The sequence below is a fragment of the Rhinolophus sinicus genome, linkage group LG07 (assembly GCF_036562045.2).
Source record: "Rhinolophus sinicus isolate RSC01 linkage group LG07, ASM3656204v1, whole genome shotgun sequence".
In the NCBI taxonomy this organism is placed as follows: domain Eukaryota; kingdom Metazoa; phylum Chordata; class Mammalia; order Chiroptera; family Rhinolophidae; genus Rhinolophus; species Rhinolophus sinicus.
Window position 1 is genome coordinate 26,246,043 of NC_133757.1, and position 24,314 is coordinate 26,270,356.

General features: G+C 50.2%; 1 protein-coding gene across 1 annotated transcript in view; it reads left to right on the plus strand.

Annotated features, from left to right (window-relative positions):
* Nucleotides 1–24,314, plus strand: part of SLIT1 (slit guidance ligand 1) — a 155,572-nt gene that overhangs the window by 95,333 nt on the left and 35,925 nt on the right. The window contains exons 5-15 of the mRNA XM_019724789.2: nt 6,739–6,810; nt 7,833–7,904; nt 8,535–8,606; nt 9,157–9,320; nt 12,333–12,480; nt 12,946–13,017; nt 13,581–13,652; nt 15,961–16,032; nt 16,757–16,900; nt 23,320–23,483; nt 24,198–24,221. Of these exons, the coding sequence (XP_019580348.2) occupies nt 6,739–6,810; nt 7,833–7,904; nt 8,535–8,606; nt 9,157–9,320; nt 12,333–12,480; nt 12,946–13,017; nt 13,581–13,652; nt 15,961–16,032; nt 16,757–16,900; nt 23,320–23,483; nt 24,198–24,221 (1,076 nt within the window). The remainder of the gene's footprint in view (nt 1–6,738; nt 6,811–7,832; nt 7,905–8,534; nt 8,607–9,156; nt 9,321–12,332; nt 12,481–12,945; nt 13,018–13,580; nt 13,653–15,960; nt 16,033–16,756; nt 16,901–23,319; nt 23,484–24,197; nt 24,222–24,314) is intronic.

Here is a 24,314-nt window from a genome sequence, read left to right on the forward strand (position 1 = left end):
TCCAGGGAGACAACGGGAAGGAAAAGAGACAATGGGATATTATGGTCTGGAAGGGAAGATGGATGTTTACCAAACATCAGGATTTCATTACATTTAATACATCAATATTTCATTACAGCTCTGAACTCTGGATTAGTGCTGAGAAAGAGAAGTCCTGGGATCCCGTAGCAGAGGAGAGTGGTCAGGGGAGGTATCTGTAGACTGAGGTATGAAGGATGACTAAGGAGTTCACTGGGTGAAGAATGGTGGAAAAATATTTCAGGCAGAGGGTACAGCAAGTGCAAAAGTCCGGTGGTAGTAAGATTTGAGGAACTGAAGGGACATCATCATAAGAGGAGGAGCAGGCAGGGGTGAGAGCACAAAACACTGTTTACATCAGATCCTGAAAGGTAGGTGCCACTTCTCACCCCCATTTGGCAGACAAGAAAACTGAGGCCAGAGAGATTAAGTGATTTGCTAAGACTACATGACCTAAGTGGATGAGTCAGGGCTTGTTGAACCCCATCTCTTTTGTGACACTCAGCCGTGGGCTTTCTCCTCTACATCCTGGCTCTCAGTGTGTGCTTCTTGGACCAGCCCCGTCAGCATCCCCTGGGAACCTTTCAGCAATCCAGGACCTTGTCCTCACCCTATACAATCTGTCCCCAGGCATGTGTTTCTCTCCCCAGTCCTGTCCCTTGTCTGGCGGCTAGGTCCTTGCTCTGGGAATCTGCTTTTCACTCTCCTGCCTGGAACTTCTTCTGAGCTCCTCTCTGCCCCATGGCCTGTGCCTTCCTCTTGCTCCTGGCTAGCACCAGGCCACCAGCCGCTGTCTTTACAGCTCCCTGTAAGATGCCTCAAAGCCTTTCTGGCCTCCTCCAGGATGGCCTCTGTTAGTGTATCTCATTCTGCCCTGACACACCCCTGGCCATGCTCCTCACTTTAAGACCTGTGATAAGGTGACCATGGGAGGATAGTGAGGCAACTATGACTTAAGTTTGAGGGAGATACAGGAGGATTCAGGGACTGAGAAAATGTGATGGGGAAAGATGTAAGTGGTGCCTTTGGGTTTCCACGTCAATAGGGTGAAAATGGAGATGAGAAACTTTATTTTAAATGGTTGGGGAAACACAAGACAGTTGTCGACCGGGTAGGACGTCAACCAGGGCAAAATAGTAAAAAATAAAAAAGAATAGCTTTGTTTCTGGTTGCGATGTGGTTGAGAGGGCAGCTAAGTCCAGGGATGTCTTCTTGCGCCACCTAGAGGGAAAGCTGGAAACAACAGACAGAACCGTCGGAAAGCGTTGGGCGGACTGTACTTAGGGAAGAACAAAAGCCAGCTTTTCTTAAATTTTGCTAAATGGAGGTACTAGGACAGAAGCTTAAATATAGGAACTCAACCTTCTTCAAAGCCCTGTGTGGAAGGTATTTTTATCCCCATTTTACAAATAGGGAAACTGAAGCTCTCAGGTACCTAACTTCCCAGGGCCATGGCTAGTCAATGGTAGAAGCGGGAATTGAACCTAGATCCTTCTCATTGCAGAATTCAGGCTCTTTCCACCACCCTCTCTGCTGCCAGCATGCTGCATTTTCCTCAGACTTGCAAGACTCACCCGTTTTCCTCTGGTCGAGAGACTGGCCTTTTCCAGGCTCTCAAATTCAGGTTCCTTCAGTCATTTAAACAATGTGAGCTGCTGACTGCTCTGGGCTGGCCAGGGACTGGGCCTGAAGTTCCCAGGTCAGCTCAGCTCCACCCCACCCCTGGACCCTCACCTCTTGAACTGGCTCATGGTAGCCTATCGCCTGTCTGCCTGTGGACAGTCTCTTTCTTCTGTAAGCTTTGGTGCCCCAGAGCAATGTCTAAAAGACCATCACATCGATCACACCCCTCTCTGGGCTAACCTGTCACCTTCTCTGGTCTGCAAGACTTTGTCTTGCCAACACCCCCTCCCCAGCACCTTGTGCTCCAGGCAAACCCAAATACTTCTGGATCCTGCCAGGCTCTACAATGCCTCTAGCCTTTGCACACTGCCTGCCCCTCCTTCCCCACTTAGCGCCTGGTGTGAGTCCTTATAAAACTGCTTTTCCTGAACCGTGCTTTGATGTGATGCTATTATAAGAAGCAGGTACTTGAAACCCATTTATTATGAGGATCTAGTGTTATTGATTAGGCCACACTGTCATTTTTTATAAGGACCCCTGGGGATATTCTTGTCTCGTCTTAGTGCCCCAAATAGCTATACTCCAAAAAAACTGGTCCTTTTAAGTTTATACATACCGTGGTTCCCTGAAAATAAGACCTAGCTGGACCATCAGCTCTAATGCGTCTTTTGGAGGAAAAATTAATATAAGACCCGGTCTTATTATACTACAATATAAGACCGGGTCTCATATAATTTATAATATAATATAGTATAATATAATACCAGGTCTTATATTATTTTTTGCTCCAAAAGATGCATTAGAGCTGATTGTCTGGCTAGGTCTTATTTTCGGGGAAACACAGTATATTGGGGATCCTGTTAACTGACCAGTTTCCCCTTCTCACATTGGCTCTCATAAAACCCAGAGCCCATGCTCTGCCCAGACCTGGCTGGTGTATGAGTCACCAGATGCTGCATTCTTGGCATCTGCCATTGATTTTTCTTCTCTTTGTCCCACTTTTCACTCTTGCTCTCTTGCTGTTTTATAAATCCCTGTAAGATGCCTCAAAGCCTTCCTAGAACGAGGTTGGCCTAAATCAATAAACCCATCAATACAAACAGAAAACCTCCCTTGCAGGGTTGTGGTGAGGATTAAGCAGAATAATGGATGTGAATTCCTGCCCAGCGTTCCCCCGCAGGCTTGGCCAAAGGGAGAACTGCCAGCTGGGGCCAAGACTGGCTCCTGTTGGCGGGCCCCACTCCCTGTGCGGCCTCCGTCTTCCTGACTCTGTAGAAGTCTTCAGGCCACTACCTTTCCCTGCTTGTCTTGCCCTCACCACACATACTCTGTTCTTCCTGAATGTTTGTGGGTAGGAGCAGGTGGGTGGCTGTGCCTGTCCCTTTTCCTCCCGCTTCCTCCCATACTATCAGCAACGTGTTCCCCTTTCCCTCGCCTCGTCCCTGAGTTCTCAAAGGCCCTAAGTGCCAAGCACCTCACTTGCTATGTCTTGGAGTAGTCGGCGTGTGGTAGATGCACTTTGGTAGAGAAACTAAAGAGAGCACCTGGTTCAGCCTATGTATATGATAAATGAGGAAACTAAGGCTCAAAAAGGAAAGTGTTAGAGCCAAGTCCCTAACATATTTCAGCTCATTCATGTCAAGTCTAAGCGTGGCCCTGCCTCATGCCCTAAGACCATGCTCTGTCGCACTGCTTCCAAAACTCTTCTCTCTTGGACCATTCCCACAAAGCACCCCTGTTTTAGTCACTGATTATTGTGTAGCCAATTATCTCTAAACATAGTGGCCTAAAAGAGCAATAAACATGTATTCTCTCAGTTTCTGCAGGTGGCTGGGTGATTCTGGCCTGGAGTCTTTCATGAGATTGCGATCAAGATGTCTTAGTCTGTTTGGGCGACTATAACAAAATGCCATAAATTGGGTAGCTTATGAACAACAAATACTCATTGCTCACCGTTCTGGAAGCTGGGAAGTCCGGGATCCAGGTGCTGGCAGATTCATTGTTTGGTGACGACGGTCTGCTTCCTGGCTCATCGCTGTGCTTCACATGGCAGAACGGGCAGTAGTGCTCTCAGAACCCTTTCCTAAGAGCGCTAACTCCATTCACAAGGGCTCTACTTTCATGACCTAAGCATCTCCCAAAGCCCCACTTCCTAATACCATCACCCTGGGCATTAGATCTCAGCACCTGAATTTGGGGGGCCCACAAACACTGACACCCTAGCAGCCTGCCTCATCTGAAAGCTTGACTGGGGCTGGAGACGTGACTTCCATGACGACTGCCTCACGTTGCTGGCAGGAGGCTGCAGTTCCTCTCCCTGTGGGCCTCCCCAGAGAGCTGCTCGAGTGTCCTTATGACATGGCACTGGCTTCTCCCAGAGAGAGTGAACTGAGAGAGAGTAAGGAGGAAGGTGCAGTGTCTTTTATGATCTGGTCTCAGAAGTTATCCACCATTACTTCTGCCATACTCTATTCTTTAGAAGTGAGTTACTAAACCCCACCCACTCTCAAGAGGACAATTAAGCTCTATCTTTTGAAGGCAGAAATGTCAAAGAATTTGTGGGCATATTTTAAAACCAGGGGTGGCCGGTTAGCTCAGTTGGCTAGAGCATGGTGCTACTAATAACACCAAGGTTGCCGGTTCGATCCCTGCATGGGCCACTGTGAGCTGCGCCCTCCTTAAAAAATTAAAATAAATACATAAATACATAAATAAATAAATAAATAAATAAATAAATAAATAAATAAAACCACCACAAGCTCCATGGACACACTCCAGTGACACCACACTGCTTGGTATTCCCCCAGACGGCCTGCCTTGCTTCTTCCTGCCTCTGAGCTTTTGTACATGCTATTCCCACTGCTTAGAATGTGCTTCCCTCATTTTCCTTTTCTGATTGGTAAGCTCTGACTTACTTTTCAGGATCCACTTCAGAGTTCATGTCCTCCCCGTCAGGTAGAGTCAGTCACTCACTTCTCTGAGCTATTGCATCTCCTGGGAAATACTGCTCTTCCAGCGATTATTGTAAGCTGGAGTGTAGGTCTTTGTGGTATCCCCAGCGGGTAGTCAGCTCTCAGCACACACTTGCTGAATGAAGGAATGGAGGTTTTGTTTGCTGGTTTCCCATGTGTCCTCCTTGGGCTCTGAGTGTGAGTGTTCTAGGGTGTTCTGTGTATCTATGGTTACTTCTACATGTGCGAGCCCAGCTGTCACTGGTGTGTGTAGACTCTCCATCAAGCCAGACTTGGTTCCATGTGGGGCTCCCATGTCTGCCTTGGCTCCTAGTTACTCAGGAACTCGTGTGACACTGAGCCCCTGAGTGCAAGCCTTCTCTTGTTTACCTGTGCGGCCTGCACGGCTCTTGCTCCCAATCCAGTCATTTACCTGTCAGCTGACCCTGCCCAGTGCTCACATCCTATTTAAGAAGAGGGAGAGAACAAGTCCACAGACCAAAGAAACAACAGAGCCAATGCGGGCTATATGGCCATGGGAGCAATTACTTGCACAGAGAAACTGGGCTGGCCTACAGACGCACCGCCAGGAGGTCGGGAGCCAGGACTCAGACCGGCCTTTCTGAGCATGGGGCCCGTGCACTCTGCTCTCGTGCTTCTGTTTTGTTGTCTCAGCAGAAAATCCCAGACAAAAGGATGGGATCTCTCATAGCTCAGGGGACTGTGCATGGGCGGCCCTGTGGGCTGTGTTTTCAGGGCTCACTGTGAATTCTGAGGCCCGTGGGGTGAACGGCTGACAGGAGGGAGATGGTCAAGCCCCAAGGGCCTGACCCAGGAGAAGGGACGGCCCGACGCTGGGTTCCACACCAAGGCAGTCAGCCCCAGGCTGTCTGAGTTGTCTGATGCAGGACTCTCTGGGTCCCCACCCTGGTCCAACTTTGGGTAAGGTACTTAACATCGTGGAGCTCGGTTCCCTCCTCTGCAAAACGGGTGAGGTAACAGTTCCCACTCCCAAGGACGCTGTGCAAGGGGAGGCTCTGGGACCTGACTACCTGGGTTCAAATTCTGGAGCCACCACTTGCCAGCTGTGTTCCCTTGAAGAAGCTACTTAACTGCTCTGAGCCCCCTTTCCTTCTTGTGAAATAGGGATGGTAATAACATTTGTGCTGCAGTCAGTGTGAGGGTCAGGCGCAGTTACACATGTGAAATGCTGGGCAGCGTGGCTGGGTGGACATGCTCAGAACACGGAGGCAATTGGTACCACTGCTGTGGGAAGGAAAAGCTACCCTGGAAAAGGACATTTGTAAGAGTTTGTAGAGAAGAGGGAGAGAAAGGGAGAGAGGCACGTGGACAGGTGCCAGAGGCCCAGTCTTGCCTAAGGAGCTGGAGGAAGGGTCCAGAAGCTGGCCTGGGGCAATACCTCCTTCCTCACATTAGGACATTATTAATGGAGAGGTGATGAAGCCCTCTGTGATCCCTGCCTTCCAAGCCACAGGGCAGGGACACAGCACTGCAGCCCCTAGGCCAGCGTGTTCCAGTGTGGACCCAGGTTCTCAGTGACTCTGCTTCTTGCAGTCCTGAGAGCGTGGCATCTGGAGTCAGACCCAGCCTGGAGTTCAGCCTGGGTTGGCCACCTACTGGCTGGTTACCTGGGAACTAATGGCACCTTCCTCCAGAGAGTGAGCCGTGATGTACTTACCACAGGTCACACAGGGAGGCTATGGGTGCCATTGAGAAGCCCCTTCCACCTTTGTTTGCATCTTTGCAGCCCTGGATGATGCTGAGGGGCCAGGGGCCTGAGCTGACCTCTGTGGGTCTGGTGGGCAGTGTGGGGTCTGGTTGAGCTGGTCACCGCTGCACCAGCCTTCTCCCTCCAGCTGCAATCCTTCTGCCCAGAGAATGGGAAATGACTGGGCACTGAGCTCCAACTCATTTGTTCATTCATTCATTCATTCATTCATTCATTCATTCATTCAACCAGTGCTGACTTCGGGCCTTTAATGTGCCAGGCACTGTCCCTGGGGCTGGGCTGTAGCAGTGACTGGTCTGGGCTCTGTCTGGCCTGCCTGACCTCCTTGACTCATCAGGGCCTCTAACGAAATCTCTTCTGACCAGTGTTTTTCTCCCTCTGGCTTGATCCTCGCAGGGACCTGAGTGAGAACACCATCCAGGCCATCCCCAGAAAGGCTTTTCGTGGAGCTACAGACCTCAAAAATTTGTGAGTACAGGCCTGGGACAGAGAGGGGCTGAGGGCTGCAGGGCCAACCCTGGCAGTGTCCTCTTAGGTCTCCCTGAGCCCTGTGGTCCAGGCAGCCAAGCAGCTGGACCAGGCTCTGAGGTGGTTGGTGCCAGCATGGTCTTCTGGAAAAATCTGGGGTCAGAGGAAACAGGCAGCCTTTGGGGACTGGGTTGAAGGGCATCTCATGAGCTGTGAGGTGCTTGGAGGATGTTGTTGGTCCATTGGAATGGACAGTCTCCGTGCCCTTGCCCTCCAGTGGGTTGGGAGAGTTGGGTTTGAATCTAAGTCAGTGAACTTCCCTGAGCTTCAGTATATTGTTCTGCAAAATGAGGACATCACATTTACCTCACAGGCTTGTTCTGAGGTTTAAATGAGATATGGAAATAAACACACTTTGTCAAATGCTATTTAAATGTAATGGTTTAGTCCTATTTTTCAAATGTATTCTGGTCCAGGCTTACCACCTCCTGAGGTCTGACCGCAGCAGGGATGGCAATTGCCTGTCAGTCACTCCCCGACCCCCTTTGCCTGCAGTAGACATGGATAATTGATCACTGCATTCTTCCCAAGTCGCCCAAATCACAGCTTCAGTATATTCTGAGAGCAGCGCTCCAGGTAGCCACCGCTAGTCAGTCTCACTTGGCACTGACGCTGAAGTCTGTCTGCCAGCTCTGGCTGCCACTGCATCTGCGATAGACTCATTCTTAAGCTGCCAACACCCTGTAGGTGGTCTCCAACATGAGGGCAGAGGTACCGATTCCCCAGGAGATATGCAAGGTTAGGTAGAGGAATATAAATGTTATGTATAGTTATTATTTTAATAAAAAATAAATGATTTAAGCTTATTATTTACTAGCTGGATTGACACATTTGTGCTGAATACATGATTGGTGTCAGGCCTCTTTTTTAAAACAAAAAATGGATTTCCTGATTAAAAACGTTTGGACACTTCTGCTCTTTGTAACGTGACCTCCTCTCTACAACCTTCCTTTGCTTCACAGACAGCTGGACAAGAACCAGATCAGCTGCATCGAGGAAGGGGCCTTCCGAGCTCTGCGGGGGCTGGAGGTGCTGTAAGTGAGACATGGGAAGGGAAGCAGAGGTGTGGAAAGCCTGGCTAATGCAGATGCTGTGGCCCAGGCAGCTGGAGGCGGGGCCTGGGAGCAGCACAGGAGGCAGGAGACCTGGGAGGCTGTTCCAGGCCCAGGGCAGAGGCCATGCTCTCTGCTCTCCTGGACTTGCTGCCGAGGATGGGAGGGCACACGCTCATAGAGTCATACCTGCAGCAGCGTGACCCAGGCTTACCCGCTTATAAGATACAGCCACTTGCCCCAGGATGGCACCCAGGGTGAGGGGCTGTATCTCCTAGGAGTTTCTGACACATGCAGCAGAAATACATTTCCCTTCTCCTTCTGGATGTCTAAACCCCAGTTTCTTCCATGCCAGCCCAAGTCTGCATGCCTCCAAGCCTCTTCTCCCCTGTTCTACCAGACTCAGATACAGCTGCCTCTTAATCACTGTCCCAGCTCAGGGCTTTCCCGGAGGGTGGCTTTGTCTCATGCTCTTCAGTGTAACCCTCCCCCAGGTCCAGCCCACTGCTGGTCCAGCTCGAGCGGGGACCATGGAGACCAGCATGAGAGTCTGCCTGTTTGTCATCGAGAAACCCTCTGGACAGAGGCTAACTGATTCTGGTTTCCCATCAGGACCCTGAACAATAACAACATCACCACCATTCCCGTGTCCAGCTTCAACCACATGCCCAAGCTTCGGACCTTGTGAGTTAGCCCCGGGTGTCTGGAAGCACAGCTCCAAGTGTGGCCGGTGCCAGGGCAGTGGGGAAAGGGGACAAAGGCTTCCGCAGGCAGGGGCGGGAGCTCCTTCCCCTCTGTACCTCCAGTGGCCCGCCAGGGTGGGTGGACTGGAGCTGGAGTCAGAGGAGGTGATCTAAAAGGGAAGGATGTCGGATGTCATTTATATTTGATTTTTCCTCAGAAAATTCATGATATTTGTGTGTGTGTCTGAAAATGCATTACGTGATTTGGGGCAGTGGGTCTGTGTGAGCTCAGGGAGGTGAATGGATATTTGCTGGGCAAAATCCAGCCAAAGGGGTTCCCCTGAGTGTGCTGTGCGGGAAGGAGCAGCCTCTGGGACGTTTCCCACTGCTGTGGGTGAGCCCCAGGTGGAGCTGCGGGCTGACTGCAGTGTAGCCTGTGCTTGTGTCGAGAGCAGCACGGGGGCTCTGCTCCTCCCAGGGGGAGGGGTTCCCATTCTTTGGCCAGGGGCTGGGCGCAGAGGTGGGTTGTAAGCGGCCCTGTCCCCTTGCAGCCGCCTGCACTCCAACCACCTGTTCTGTGACTGCCACCTGGCCTGGCTGTCGCAGTGGCTGAGGCAGCGGCCAACCATCGGGCTCTTCACCCAGTGCTCCGGGCCCGCCGGCCTACGCGGCCTCAACGTGGCCGAGGTCCAGAAGAGTGAGTTCAGCTGCTCAGGTGGGTGCAGGTCCGCCTGGGGCTCTCCACTGACTGTCCATCACCTGCCTCCTGCTGCACCCCGCGTCTTGTTCCCTCCCATTACCTCCTGTCAGCACACATTAACATCTGGCCCGCCCATCACCTCCTGTTCTCACCTGTCATCTCCTTTCTCTACTCAGCACCTGCTGCCTTATCCATCACCTTCTAGACCACCGACCATCTCTTGTGCTTACCCATTATCTCCTGTCCCGATCCATCACCTGTGTCTGCCCATCCCGCCTCCTGCCCATCCATTATCTCCTGTTCTTATCCATTGCCTTTGTCTCCACATGTCACCTCTTGCCTCTACTCCTTTGTTCCTCCTGCCCCCACCCGTCCTCTCTTCCCGTCCCCCCCATTGCTTCCTCCCCCATTTACTCTTTTTGCTTCTATCCAACGCCTCCTCCCATTTACTCCCGCCCCTCACCATCCCCTCCCCTACCCACCTTTAGTCCATTCCTATTACTATCTCTTCCCTCCTGCCATTGCCTTACCCCTGCTACCTTGAAAAGTCATTGAATTGGCCCAGTTAGCCTCAGCTCAAGGTGAGGTGGACTCCAGAGTCTGTGCCCTCCATCTTCCACCTGGGGTCCTTTGAGAGTCTTCTGACTGCCCAGCCCACTTCCTTTCTGGCCTCTTCAATCTCCATACTGCAGCCAGAAAGATCTAAAAGGATCCACAAGTCTGGGCTGGTCATTGCTGCTTTGTACTAACCGGCCCCTGGTGCTCCTGGGAGAGTCCAAGCTGCCCTTAAGCCTGCAAGGCTGGGGCAGGGTCATCTCGGCCTCCCCACACCCGGCAGCCTCCCCCAGCCCAGTGGCCTCCTCACTAACTGCGTCCCATCCCGGTTGGCCTCTGCCCCTTCCTGGAGCAGGTGCCTCCCACCCTGGCCTTCTCACAGGCTGTTCCCGTTGTCACACCCTTCCCAGCCTTGTGATTGCCAACACTTCCTCACTGCGCAGAGCCCAGCAAGCCTTGTCTGACCCCAGGGGAGGTCCGTGATGGACTGTAAGCTCCACGAGCACATGGAATCAGTGTGTGGTGGTTTCTGGCCATATCCCCATGACTTTGCCTGTGCTTGGCACAGAGAGGTGCTCAAGAAATGTTTGCTGAGTGAATGAATGGTTTTCATACTCACAACAGAGGTTTCTCTTATACCTGTGGACTCTGAGGCCACCAGCCACATAGAACTCCGAGGGAAAAGGGTCTACTGGGCTCGGCTTCTTCTCCTCAATGTGAGGCTCTGGGGGCCGGGGGTGGCTGTCACCTCCTCCACAGCACTGGCAGCTCCGGAGACTGCTCTTGAACACCACTGTGCTCAGGGCTGCTGTGTGTGTGCGTGTGTGTGAGAGTGTGAATGTGACTATATGAGCATCTATGAGGGTGTGTGAGAGTGTGTGAGTGTGTGAATGTGACTGAGCATCTCTGAGGGGGTGTATGTGCGTGCATGTGTGTGAGTGTGTGAATGTGATTATGGGAGCATCTATGAGGGTGTGTGCGAGAGTGTGAGGATATATGTGGCGAGAGTAAGTATGTGAATGTGTATGTGTAAGAGTGTGTGTGAGAATGAGTGTGTGAGTGTGTGTGTGTGAGCGTGTGTGCGTGCATGGGTATCTGCTTGTGTGTGAGGAGAGCCAAGGCTGAGGCTGCTTCTCTGAGTAATTGCAGCTGCCCTCAGGTTTTAGGAAGAGGAACGGATAATTCTTATTTTGAAATGAAACATTTTTCTTTGCATTTAAAATACCTTGGTTTCTGTATTCAGGCATTTTTTTTTTTCCTCTTCTGGAGTCTGTTCACCCTGACAACCCCTTTCCTGAGAAGGGCACTTTCCCAATTTGTCAGAAGTCCTCATAGCTTTATTTCCTTTGATCTTTGGGAGGGCCAAGGAAAGGATTAGAGGTTAAAACGCTAGTGAGAGTGTGAATTTCTCAGCCACTTCTCAGAACTGTATAGCAGAATCTACTAAAGCCCAACTCCACTGCTAGGTGTGTGCATATGCTCTGCCAAACACATGTCCAAGAATATCCAAGGCAGCTTTCTTTGTAATAGCCCAGAGTTGGAGACAACCCAGATGTCCACCAACAAGACAGTAGATTCACTAATTACGACATATCCATTCAATAGAATAATAGTCAGTGATAAAAAAGAACAGCCTACTGATATACACACAGCACGGGTGAATCTCAAAGATTTTTGTATTGAATAAAAGAAGCCAGACACAAGAGAACATGCTGTCTGATTTCGTTTATGTGAAGTCTGTAAACAAGCAGAATCTTTGGTGCTAGATCTCAGAATAGTGGTTACCTTGGGGAACGGGCATGAGGGAGCCTTCTTGGGTGATAGAAGTGTTCCATATGTGGGAGATGGTTCTGTGGGTGTATCCATAAGTAGAAATCAGCCAGCCATACTCTTAAGACTGTGCACTTTATGTGTTATACTTCAATTAAAATAATTTATCACACACTGGGCTTCATCCTGGTTTTAGCACCTTATTAGCTGGGTGATTTCCCACAGATTAATACCAAGGACTCTGTTTTCTCACCTGTAAAATGGCCACAATAATATCATGCTCCCCCTAGGCTGAGCAATAGCATTAAAGGAGATACTGCATATACAACACTTATCACAGCACATGGCACAGAGTGAGTGCTCAGCAAATATTGTCCTTGTCATCCTCAGGTTCCAGACAAGGAGACTCAGTCTCAAAAATGCTGAGTAACTTGGATGAGAACCCGGAACTTCAGAATTTAGGCTGGGATTTCCAAGCACATGAATCACACTTTCGTGTAGCACAGTTACGTTCAGATTCAAGTTCAGCAAACATCTAAGTCCCTGCTACATGCCAGGGCCCACATAATTACATCGGAGTCCTTGGTGACCTCTGGTTCATCCTCATCCAGAGAAACACCCTGTGCCCCATCCCCACACATCAGTCTTGGGAGGGAGGTGCTGACATGGGACACCTGAGGTCACAGCCTACTGTTTCCGCAGGCCAGGGGGAGGCGGGGCGCGTGCCCTCTTGTACCCTCTCCTCCGGCTCCTGCCCGGCCATGTGCACCTGCAGCAATGGCATTGTGGACTGTCGTGGCAAAGGTCTCACCGCCATCCCTGCCAACCTGCCCGAGACCATGACGGAGATGTGAGTACCGGGCAGGGCAAGTGCGGGGAGGCAGGCCCTGGGGCCGGGCCAGGCTCCGGTGACCCAGCGGAGAGCGACCCCAGGGCTTGCCCCAAGGCCCATCAGTGCAGATGGAGAAGACAGTTTGCCTTGGTTGGCTGAACGCTGCCCAAGGCTGGGCAACTCTGGAGGGCTGGGAAGGGAGTGTTCCTTTGTGGTCCATCTGTCCAGCCCAGCTGGGTGGGTCTGTTAGAATTGTTTTTTTTAGTATTCGCATCCTTCTTGGGCCCCTTTCAGCCGTGGCAGCCTGGGATAATGGCACTCACATCACAGCAGCCCCTTTGCTCTGCCTGTGTCAGCCCACCTATTCCGTAGTGGATGGGAGCAGGGCAGGAGGGGCAAACGGTCTGGGTGGTGGGTGAGCCCAGCAGGCAACAGCCTGGACGGGGTGACCCGGCCTGAGGCTCCTGTGTTCTGTCTCTGCAGTCGCCTGGAGCTCAACGGGATCAAGTCCATCCCCCCAGGAGCCTTCTCTCCGTACAGAAAGCTTCGGAGGATGTAAGTGCTCCTGCGTCCTGAGAGTCAGCAAGGGGCAGGAGGGAGAGCCTGGATCAGGCGTGCCACCGCCCTGGGCAGGTCCTGACTGCCTCCAATGGCTGAGAGGACCCGGGGCAAGCTGCTGCCCGGCCTTCCTGCCCCTCCCGTGGTTCATTTGTGATGTCGGGATGGCAGTGGTGTGACCTCCTCACAAGGTTGTCCTGAGGCCTAAGTGCTGAGCCCGAGTCTGGCGTATGACCAGAGCTGACTGTTATCCTCCATTTCAGCTTGGGCACCATAGGAGCCATTGTGGACGTGAGAAAGGGTGTAAGGGACAGCTGGGGAGTGGGGGAAAGCTTTGCCAAGAAGAGACCAAGGCTGGAGTGTCCCACCTGTGTGTGACTTTGGACTGCACAGGGCGGTAGTGGTCGTAGGTTTTTCGGATGGATGGGAGAACTAGCCCCTTGCTTTTCTAATTTCAAAGAAGTCCCTGCCCTCCCATGCGCCTGGGAGGTAGAGAGGATCAGGCAGGGCTTGGTGGCCTCTGAGGAATTCAGCCACCCTCTCTTCTGCTCACCTTGCAGAGACCTGAGCAACAACCAGATAGCAGAGATTGCGCCTGATGCTTTCCAGGGCCTCCGCTCCCTGAACTCGCTGTGAGTAGCAGCACCAAGGCTCCTGTGGGAGTCCAGAGTATCCCCCAAGGAGGCCAAGAGGGTCCAAGGTCCCTCCAGTGGGTGCTGGAGGGAGAGCATAGATCCTGCCCACCTGGGCATTCATGAGTCTCCCTTTGGCTGCAAAGTCCACAGTTGCTGTGCCCATTACTCCCTTCCTCCCTGGTGGACCCTCTGCTCCTGGGAGGGAGAGGAAGGAATCAAGGACTGAGTGCATGGAAAATCTAGACAGAACTGTTGCCCCTGACGACTGATGCTCTCCCTGCCATGGTGGGGATTTTCCCAGCATTCTTTGTGGCAGTCATCTGACTTGGCCCAGCTTTCATGTTGGCCCTGCCTCCCCACAGAGGCCCAGCACGCCGTGCTCCTGAGCCTTCCCCAGGTCACCTACAAGGGCTGCAAACACCAGCTCCAGTTGTGACATCTGTCACACCAGTACCTTTCATCCAAAGCATGCTCTGATTCCAAGTTGTGGTGGGTAATGCAAAGGCATTGTTTTCTTCCACTTTTTCCCAGTATTTCCCTTTCCTCAAGGGTTTACTTAGAGTGGGTGGGCTGTCAATCTACAAAATGTTATGCAGCATCAAAAATTCATCTCAGAAATGTCCTTCATCTCTCTTTTTCCAAGAACCCTTGCTCACACTCCCATGTTCACCAAGCTCCTTACTTTCTGAGGTCCCACGGCACTTTCTCTATACAAAGGGTACACTCAGGGTGCCATGTTGTCAGAGGAGCTCCCTGTTGGTAGGGGCCTCGCTACTCTCAGGAATAGTGTTTTCACCTGTCCCTCTGCAGCACTGGACATGCCTCACATAGACTAGGGACTTGAGAAGCAGAACGGAATGAACTCTTCCTTGGTGAGTGCAGGAGGCAGCCAGATCATGCCTTTTGTGTGCACCCTCTTCTCTTGGAGTAGAGTCCGAGGTAGTGAACTCTTGTGAATGGCACTGCTTAGGTTGTGTAGTGCACAACCTACACAGCTGTACCTTTTGGCCTGGTGATGGATTGCTGTCATTGGCTGAGGAGATCAGATCCTAGAGGTGGCCTGCCAAAATGCATAGCTCTTCCTCTGAGAAGTGAATGAATCTCCTAAATTGGATATGACAGTAACCCATCGAAGTGGGTTTGTGGTGGGTGCTCATGGGTACCTGGTCGCAGCCACCTCCCCACCATGTGAGAGTTTTTGTGCTAAGGTCATGCAAATAGATCTCATTGACAGTGTCCATAGGCAGTGTCTGCCTTGTCCGGCCCTGACCACGTCTCCTTGCGTCAACCCCTGCCCTCTCCATTCCATTCTGCACACAACAGATTGAGAGGTCGTCCCGAATGCTCATCATTTTTCAGAGGCTTCCTGGTGCTGGCTGGGTGAAATCCAAGCTCCTGTACCATTTATTTCCTCCACTCAAGCCACACCGGGGCTCTCCCCGCTGCCAACACAGGTCCCACTGCAGGGACTTTGCTCCCGTGTGACCTCCACCAGGAATGATCTGGAAGCCATGTCTGAAGAGATAGCATGCACTGTTTTTGCTCATATTGAATGTGTCGGGGTAGGGGTGCTTTGGGGGGCTGCTTGTGACATTAGGACTAAAATACACCTTGCTCCTCCAACCCGCTCTACTCTGTCATTGTTCTCTGAACCCATTCCTGCCTGCATGTCTCTTTTGAACTTCTGCTTTTTTTCTTATTACCCGGAATTCATGCTCAATGTAGAAGACAGAAAATACGAAAGTATAAAAAACCCACTTGCAATCCTACCACCCAGATCTCAGCATGGCTAGCACGTTGGTCTGTTTCTTTCTGGTGTTTTATCTCCGCCGGGCAGACGTACTTGACGTGCTGGAGCTCATACCACATGTGTTGTCTGGCTTGAGTGTTTTCCTGTAATTCTCTGAAAAGATGTTAACTCTTCTTGCTTATGGAATTTCCTCTTCTTTGAACCATCTCCTTTTGGATCCCAGACCAGGGTAATTTCCCATGAGGTTCCCCAAATGGTCCCTTTGCAGACTTCTGTGGGATCCATGTGTGAGGGCAGGGAGTGGGTGGGGGCTGCCCCTGCAGTGATGAGGATCACGGCTGCCTGCAGCCCATGGGGGACCTTGGTGCAAACCAGAAACAAGCGACCCTTTTAAAATACACTTTACTGCCATCTGCTGGCAATTTGTTACAGCAAACCTGCATGGCTACGACGGCGGCTTGGTGGTGGTGCCGTTGTGAGGTGTCTGACTTGCAGAGCAATGCCTGGCCTGGTGGGCTGCCCTCTAACTCGACCTTTCTGCTGCCTTTTCTCCAGGGTCCTCTATGGGAACAAGATCACAGACCTGCCCCGGGGTGTGTTTGGAGGCCTGTACACCCTACAGCTCCTGTAAGGACCCAGCCGAGGGTGTTCTTGGGTGGGGTCTTGGGAGGGGGCCAGTACGCCTCTGGCCTCTCAGACTGGCCTTCTTGGCCTCTTTGGGGGTGGGGCTCACTTGAGGCAAGGAGCTTGGAGGATGGCAGACCTGGTAGTGCTGTGAGAGGCTATGGGGCTCTGCAGAGGCCAGAGAGGGAGGGAGAGGTGACTCCGAGCTCATAACAGAACACCTGAGCCGAGATGCTCCTGAGAGGCGGCCTGTATTCCTGAGGAGCTCAGCATGGCTGGGGAGAGAGTGGTCTCCTGCAGGGGACACCCAGGCCCAGCTCACCCTCCTTGAACCATGAGCATTCAAGCAAGGGTTCTAGGATCCAAGAGGCACGGAGCCCAAGTGCTCCATCGCAGCCACCTGAGGAACCCAGCAGAACTCTGTGAAGGAGGAGGAGTCCCCCAGATGCCTTAGGGAGGTGGCTTTGCCACCGCACTCTCGGCTTTCTGAGAATCCCATGGGGCACCTCTAACGGTTCCCTGAAAGAGAGAAGAGTGGGGCTAAGGTGGTCCCAGTGCATGGAGAGGGCAGTCAGAGGTCTCAGCTCTTCTGCATGGAGTGGATACCCGAGGGCCAGATGCGCTGATGCCCTGTGCCTGCTGAGTGCCTGGGAAGGTGCCCAGGACCTGTGGATGAGTCTGATGCTGTGCCTTTCTCCTTACCACCTGGCCCTGGCTCTGCCCACAGGCTCTTGAATGCCAACAAGATCAACTGCATCCGGCCCGATGCCTTCCAGGACCTACAGAACCTCTCACTTCTCTCCCTGTACGACAACAAGATCCAGAGTCTCGCCAAGGGCACCTTCACCTCCCTGCGGGCCATCCAGACCCTGTAAGTGCCCTCTGTCCCCCTGCGCTCCACCCCAGCAGGTGGACCTAGGGGGAGGTAACAGCCTCCAGGTACAGGTGTCTGTCTTGCCCTGTGCCTTTTACTCACTGGAATTGGCCTCTTATGGAGGAAAGAGCACAGCTCTGGGTTAGACAATCCTGGGTTCATATCCCAGCTACGCCTCTTATTGGCTGTGTGACTCTGGGCAAATTAATTTGCTTCTCTGGGTCTCATTACTTATTCATCAAATAAGGATGGATATCATCTTCTTCATAAGGTTGTTATGAAATTAAAGAGGATGTTTGTACAGAGCTTAGCTCATTGGAAATGCTTCTTAAGTGCTGGCCACAGTTAATATTATTATTATTATTATTGCCCATTGATTCTAAGACACATGTTCTTTCCATGTTAACAGCTCTGAAATTGGGATGTATATTACAAATGATGGCCTATCATTTAATTGGCAGCATTTTGTTTTTTCTTGACAATGCATAAAATGATAGTGCATCTTGCAATTGATAACGTCTTATATCAGATGAAATCTGCAATGATTCATGAGTAATAGCAATGATAATTATAAATTAAAAATTCGAGAGCAACGGCTCTAGGAATTTGTTTTAATCTTTTATTATAGAACATTACAAGCATATTAAAAGTAGTACAATGACCCTCCCAGCACTCATCACCCAGCTTTAACTCATGGCCAGTCCTGTTTCATCTATACTTCCCCCTCTTCCATGCCTCCCAGATTATTTTTAGGTAAATCCCGGCCATCACTTATCATCTATGCAGACTTCATACACATTTATAAAAGGCAAGGATTCTTTAAGAACAACACTATTATTCTATCTAAAAATTTAACAATTAATTCATCAATATCATCAAATATCTAATTATTGTTTGAATTTCCAAGTGTCTCATACATATCATACAATTTTTAAAATAATTTGTTTGAATCAGGATTTAAATTAGGCCTCTGCAATTCAATTGGTTGGTATTGGTTGATGTATCACGTAAGTCGTTTATTCATCTAAAGGTGACCTCTCCATCTCCTTTTTCCTTGCAATTTATTTGTTGAAGACACTGTATTATTGGTTTCTCCTAGTCTAGACTTTCCTGCTTGCGTTCAGGAAATGTGGTGTAGTTTCACACACTCTGTCCTTGCTATGTCCTGCCAATAGACATTTTCACCTGGGAGTTTGGTCAGGTTCCAATTTCTTTTTTTCTTTGTTTGGAAAGATGACTTCATAGGTAGGATGTTGTACTTCCATCCGGAGGCACAGGATGTCTGGTTGTCTCTCATTCATTAGAGGTCCTGCAATGGTGATGTTTGAATTCTGACATTCCTTCTTCATTTGAAAGTGCTTTTGTGGTTATGCTTTATGCTGAAAGAGTCCTTAGCTTTTAGCTGGAATGCTTCTGTACAGGGAAATGTCATCTACTACCTGGTTAAACTCAGGCATTTGTGTGGTGTCCTTCAGTCAACATTTTTAGTTCTGGGACTTGTTGTGCGACTCAATGTGCTGACCCGTGGGTCCTGTGAAGTATGCTTAATGGACATTTATTATTAATATTGTTGTGACATTGTGGTTGTCGCCACACTGTTTATCTGTTGGGCAGTTGTCTCTGTCTGATAATGTCTGCACAAAGTACTGGGGTAGGTGCAGAGCCGGCTGAATAGAAGGCACAGCTCCTGCTCCCTGGGGACCCTGCATGTCAGCAAGGGTGTCAGCCACGAAGACAAACTCATTATAAGCCTGTGAACCTGCCTGCGGCCCATGCCTGCTAATTAATTTACGTATAGCCATGGAGAGGAAGATGGAGCACCATGGGGAAATCTTGCCAAATATGTGGAATGAGAGGTTACAGGCAGACATGGGCAAGGTGGATTACTTTATAAAATTGTTGGCACATCTGAGAGAAACTCACTAAGGAGATTCCAAGTCTAGGGACCCACATACAGGAAAGTCTGGGGGTGGGGGATGGCACTGAGGGTCTCATGTGAGGAGCGTCTCCCTCTCAAGGTGGAAAGAGAGTGAATAAATCAAACGGGTATGCTTGCTGCGGATGGCCTCTGTCTGTGTCCATTTACCTGGCTGGAATGGATTGCATAGAGTGCTTCTGCCCTCCGGACACCATCCCTGAGATCTTGGCCACTGCGACGAGGGCAGTAGTGGGACACAAAGCTGGAGCAAAATGCTAGACTAGGAAGGCTTTCCATAGGTGAGATATAATATATATATACTATATAATATACATTAAATATACAGAGGGTGCAAGAAAATGTATACATATTTTAAGAAAGGAAAAAACTATTAAAATTATAATACTCAATATATACCAATATACCGATAACAAAAGATGAATACAAGTCACCTTTGACTTCTGCAATTACAAGAGGTGCTCAAAGTGGTTACCATCAACGTCCAGTCACTTCTGATGATGGTGAACTACTGCTTGAGCAACGCTGACCAAAGTGTCCACTTGTGTATTTTTTTGGCACCCCCAGTATATAATAACCAATAGTAGTAATGCTGATAACAACAGCAGTCACCTCTGTTTATTGAGCCCTTGCTGAATGCCAGGCCACTGTTTTCTACATGTATTGTCTTACTTAGTATTTAATTAACCTATGGAGGTAGGTTCTATCATACCTGACTTAACTTATAAGGAGACCAAGGCAAAGGAGGTTACGTGACTCACCTAAAGTCGCACAACATCTAGTAAAGCAGGGATTTGGTCCGAGGCATCTCTTTAGCATCACTGAGAAAGCAGTCAGCTTTCCCCTCAACTATGAGCATAGACCTCATTATTTCAGGCTGTAAAACAAAACTTTCATGAACCATTATTATCTATTAACAACTGAAGTACAGTTTGGAACAAGAATAAAAGAAATGCAAATCCAAGTGCAATTACATATGCTTATTTCAGCTTTGGATGGTTTAACCCCGAGACTGAGTCCTCAGTCAGACCTGAGCAGATTCAAACTCACCAGATCTTGCTCGATTTGTCCATAGTTCCAAGATTGAGTGCCTTGTGTCACAGTATAGATTTTGCTGCAGTTTTACTTGTCCCGAGAGATTAAAAATAATTTTTTTTGGTAGACTAAGATAAAGGGGGTCCAAAAAATCTTTTTAAACAGCTTTAATGAGGTATAACTTACATACCATAAAAATTACATGTTCTAAGTGTACAATTCAATGATTTTCAGTCAATTTGTAATTATTCAACTATTACCACAATTCCAATTTTAGAATATTTTCATCACCCCCAAAAATCCCTTGTGCCCATTTACAATCAATCTCTATTTCCAGCCCACCCCCAGGCAACCACTAATCTAATTTCTGTCTCTATAGATTTGCCTTTTCTGGACATTTCATTAAACTGGAATCATACAATATGTCATCTTTTGTGACTGATTTCTTTTGCTTAGCATGATGTTTTTCAGGTTTATCCATATTGCAGTATGTATCACTACGTTGTTTCTTTTTACTGCCAAATGATTTTCAGTGGTACAGATAGACCACATTTTGTGTATCCATTCTCGTTGATGGACATTTGGGTTTCCACTCTGGGACCATTACGAATTATGCTGCTATGAGTATTCGCTTACAAATCTTTGTGTGGACAAATGTTTTCATTTCTCTTGGAATTTCTGGGTCACATGGGAAATCCATGTTTAACTTTTGAAGAAACTGCCACTGTTTTCCAAAGTGGCTGTACTGTTTTATATTTCCAGCAGCGATATATTATGATAGATACTCCAGAGATATATATTCCAGTTTCTCTACATTCTTTCCAACTTGTTTGTCTTTTTTATTGTAAGGGGTATGAAATGCTATCTCATTGTGGGTTTAATGTGACAAATGATGTTGAGATGTGCCCCCAAAGATTTTCAGTTGTGACTTCTTAATGCATATTCCAAGAAAGACACTGAGAGCCTGTCTTCCCTTCCACCTTCCACTGTCAGAAATGTTCACGGAGAGAACCCCATGGCCACATGTGTAGGGTGTTTCTGGGTGTGCCTTTAATATGATTAGCTTTTCCCAAGCAGATGTTTTTATCTTCCTTCTAAATATTTTCCCTCCCTAGCTCCCTGCATGTTGCAAATTTTGAATTTTGTTAGAAATTCCAATTTGTGTCAGTCAAATACTTAAGTTTGTCCAGAGGCCACTTGCCTCTGGGGGTGGTTCACATTTTATAGTTGGTTTTGACACAAATAGCCTATTCTTAAAAGGGATGTATTCTACTCCTCACCACTTGAACAATTTAATACATGCCTAAACAACATAATTGAATTGATTGTAAACAGAGTTTTCTGCTAAGATTGGGATAAAAGGAAGCAATTAGTTCAGGCAGAGGCTCCCCACGAAGGCACAGACAGAGGTGGGTGGGCGGCCGGGAGTGGCCTGGAGCAGTCCCTGAATCCTAGTGTGTTTTAAAGTAGCTACGAACTCTGCCATGGGGAGTCAGCAAACGTGTCTTCTCTGTTCAAATTGACAGTTTAAATTGGGAAACAAATGTCGAACTGGATGCAGAAGGTGTGAGAAGGGCCTGGCCTACATGGGGGATCTGTCAGGAGCCGGACTCAGGCAGGAAAGTGAGGGGCTCTGTATAGGGGAGCGACAGGGACAGCTGGGCAGGGATGGCTCTAACCCGAGGCCACAGGGCAGAGCCCAGAGAGAGAGCAGTCAGGGTCTCAGCTGAGCGCAGACCATGGCAGGGCTCCTGCCTCTCTTTGGAGAGCTCTGCAGCCCCAGCACGTGATGAGACTGAGGCCAGTAAGCAGATGCCTAACCTGTTGGCAATTGATAGGGGAAGGTAGCCATGCCATGGTAAGTTCTCAGAGCTGGCCCCTGCTCTGTCTCCCTGTACGTCCATGCAGAAACATTGGGTCTCAGGTACAGAGCCAGGACTGCTGGAATTTTCTGCCCTGGCTATCTGGGTTTGGAAAGCAGGGCACACCCAGAGCGTGGTGGCCCCGACACAGGTGAACCAGCCGGCTGGCTGCTAGGGTAGTTCAGATGTGACTGCTCTGAGCCTGCTGGGGTGGTCAGGAAAAATGGCAAAGGCAGCCATGTGGTCACTCACAGCAACCGGGCTCCCTCGGTTGTCATCATCTATCAGCTGTCCCCTCCCCACATATGAGGTCGGACAATTAAGTTCGCAAACTCATCCTAGAAAAAGTGCTACATATCTCACTGTTGAATATCACTGCAGTCACCTTTGAAGTACTCCCCTTTGGAAGCTATGCACCAATGCCAGCATTTAGTCCACCCTTCAAAGCAATTTTGGAACTCTTTCTGGAATGGCCATCAGAACTGCCGTCGTATTACCCTTGATGTCCTGAATGTCATCAAAATGTCTTCCTTTCAATATTTCCTTCATCTTTGGGTAAAGAAACAAGTCATTGGGGGCCAGATCAGGTGAGTAGAGAGGGTGTTCCACTACAGTAATTTGTTTACTCCCTAAAAACTCCCTCACAGACAGTGCCGTGTGAGCTGGTGCATTGTCGTGATGCAAGAGCCATGAATGTTGGCGAAAAGTTCAGGCCGTCTCACTTTTCCACACAGCCTTTTCAGTACTCCTAAATAGTAAATTTGGTTAACTGTCTGTCCAGTTGGTACAAATTCATAATGAATCATTGTGACAAGTTCGCGAACTTCATTGTCAGACCTCGTATACCCTGCTGGTGACACAGGCAGCTCAGCAGAATAGGAGTGGTTCCCCAACAAGTAGCTACTCATTGGTGTTTTCTGAGTTTCACTGTGTCGAAGAGGGCCTATAAAATGGCCAAGGGGAGGCAACCCCTGTGGCCTGCCATGGGAACGGAGATTCCGTGTGGAGCTGAGAGGCTGCTGCAGGCACCTCGAGGTCCTCCCACCCCAGCTGCAGGCCCAGCCTTGCCACCCCTGGCCCAGCCCCTTCCTGACAGAAGGCTGTGAGACAAAGACTGCTGCTGCCTGAGCCACAGAAAGGGGACAACCCATGACTCACAGTGCAGAGAGGTCCCAAGGCCTCTGGGCACTGACAATCCTGGGTTCTAGTGCCTGTTATGTCCCCTCATCTGTGGGGAGTCTCCAGGTTGTTCCTACCTCTACTCATGTTTGTGAAATGTCCCAGGGCAAAGGGGGAGATGGGTGAGTAGAAGAAGATGGGGCAGAGTGAAGCTTGAAGGGGGGGGTATATGACAGGGACAACCGGAAGTTCCAACAATTGCAGAGACAGTTCCCCACGGTGGTGCTGTGGCAAGGCTTCTCTGAAGATGATGCGTATACCCAGGTGGTGCCCCCAGGTGGTGCATTTTCCCCAGGGCCAGCCCCAGGCTGTAGGCCGTGAGCCAGCAGCAAGGCCCCAGTAAGGTGGAGGTGAGGGCAGGTTTGCAGCCCTTGCACTGACCCCGATCTGCCCCATTTGGACAGGCATCTGGCCCAGAACCCTTTCATCTGTGACTGTAACCTCAAGTGGCTGGCAGACTTCCTGCGCACCAACCCCATTGAGACGAGCGGGGCCCGCTGTGCTAGCCCCCGGCGCCTCGCCAACAAGCGCATCGGCCAGATCAAGAGCAAGAAGTTCCGGTGTTCAGGTAGCTGCCTGCCCATCTGCTTGTCTGCAGCCTGCTCAGGGACCCCGTGCTGTTTCCTGTGTGGCTCCAGCAAGGGTACCCAAGGCCATAGGACCCATGTTAGAGGGTGTTGGCCCCAACTTCTAGGCTTGGATATGAATGGTGTTCAGTCCCACCCCTCATGTCACTGGCCTGGGGACGGGGAGCTTGCTAAAGGTCCCGAGGGAGGACCCAGACAAAGACCCAGGTCCTCTACTCCCAGGCCAGTTCTCTTTTATGCTACTGCTTTCAGCCTTTAAAGACACTCTGAAGGCCTGGGACCCGTCCTCAGGGAGACAGTTGCCTTCTCCAGGCTCTGGGGCAGCAGAAGCAGCGTCTGGCCAGGGGCAGTGTGGGTCAGCTTCTGAGCCTGGATCCTGGTCAGGGCCTGATGTCTCCTTGCCCTACCCCTATCTAGTACCATTGCACAGGAGTGTTCCCATGGCTTTGGGGCTCCCTGAGAGGTTTAACTGGGTGTGGAGCTGCCCCCAGCGTCAGCCTGGGCAAGGGGTAGCTATGCTTCATACAAGGCCTTCTCTACACAGGGGCTGGGCGGATGGGCTCTGGGCCCCTGTTCTGGGACCCCAGCCTCCTTCTTGGGGTGCTTCAGCTGGGCAGTTGGGCTGGGGCCTGGGTTCTTCCTGCAAGTCCTGGATGATCCCACCAGCATCATGGTATTTCTGCTTTTCTCCCCAGCCAAAGAGCAGTACTTCATTCCAGGTAGGAGAGTGGGGGAAGCAAAGCTGGCCTGGGTGGGGTGATGACAGTGGGGAGGCAGGGGTTTCGGGTGGCAGGCTGAGAGGCCTGGGAGAT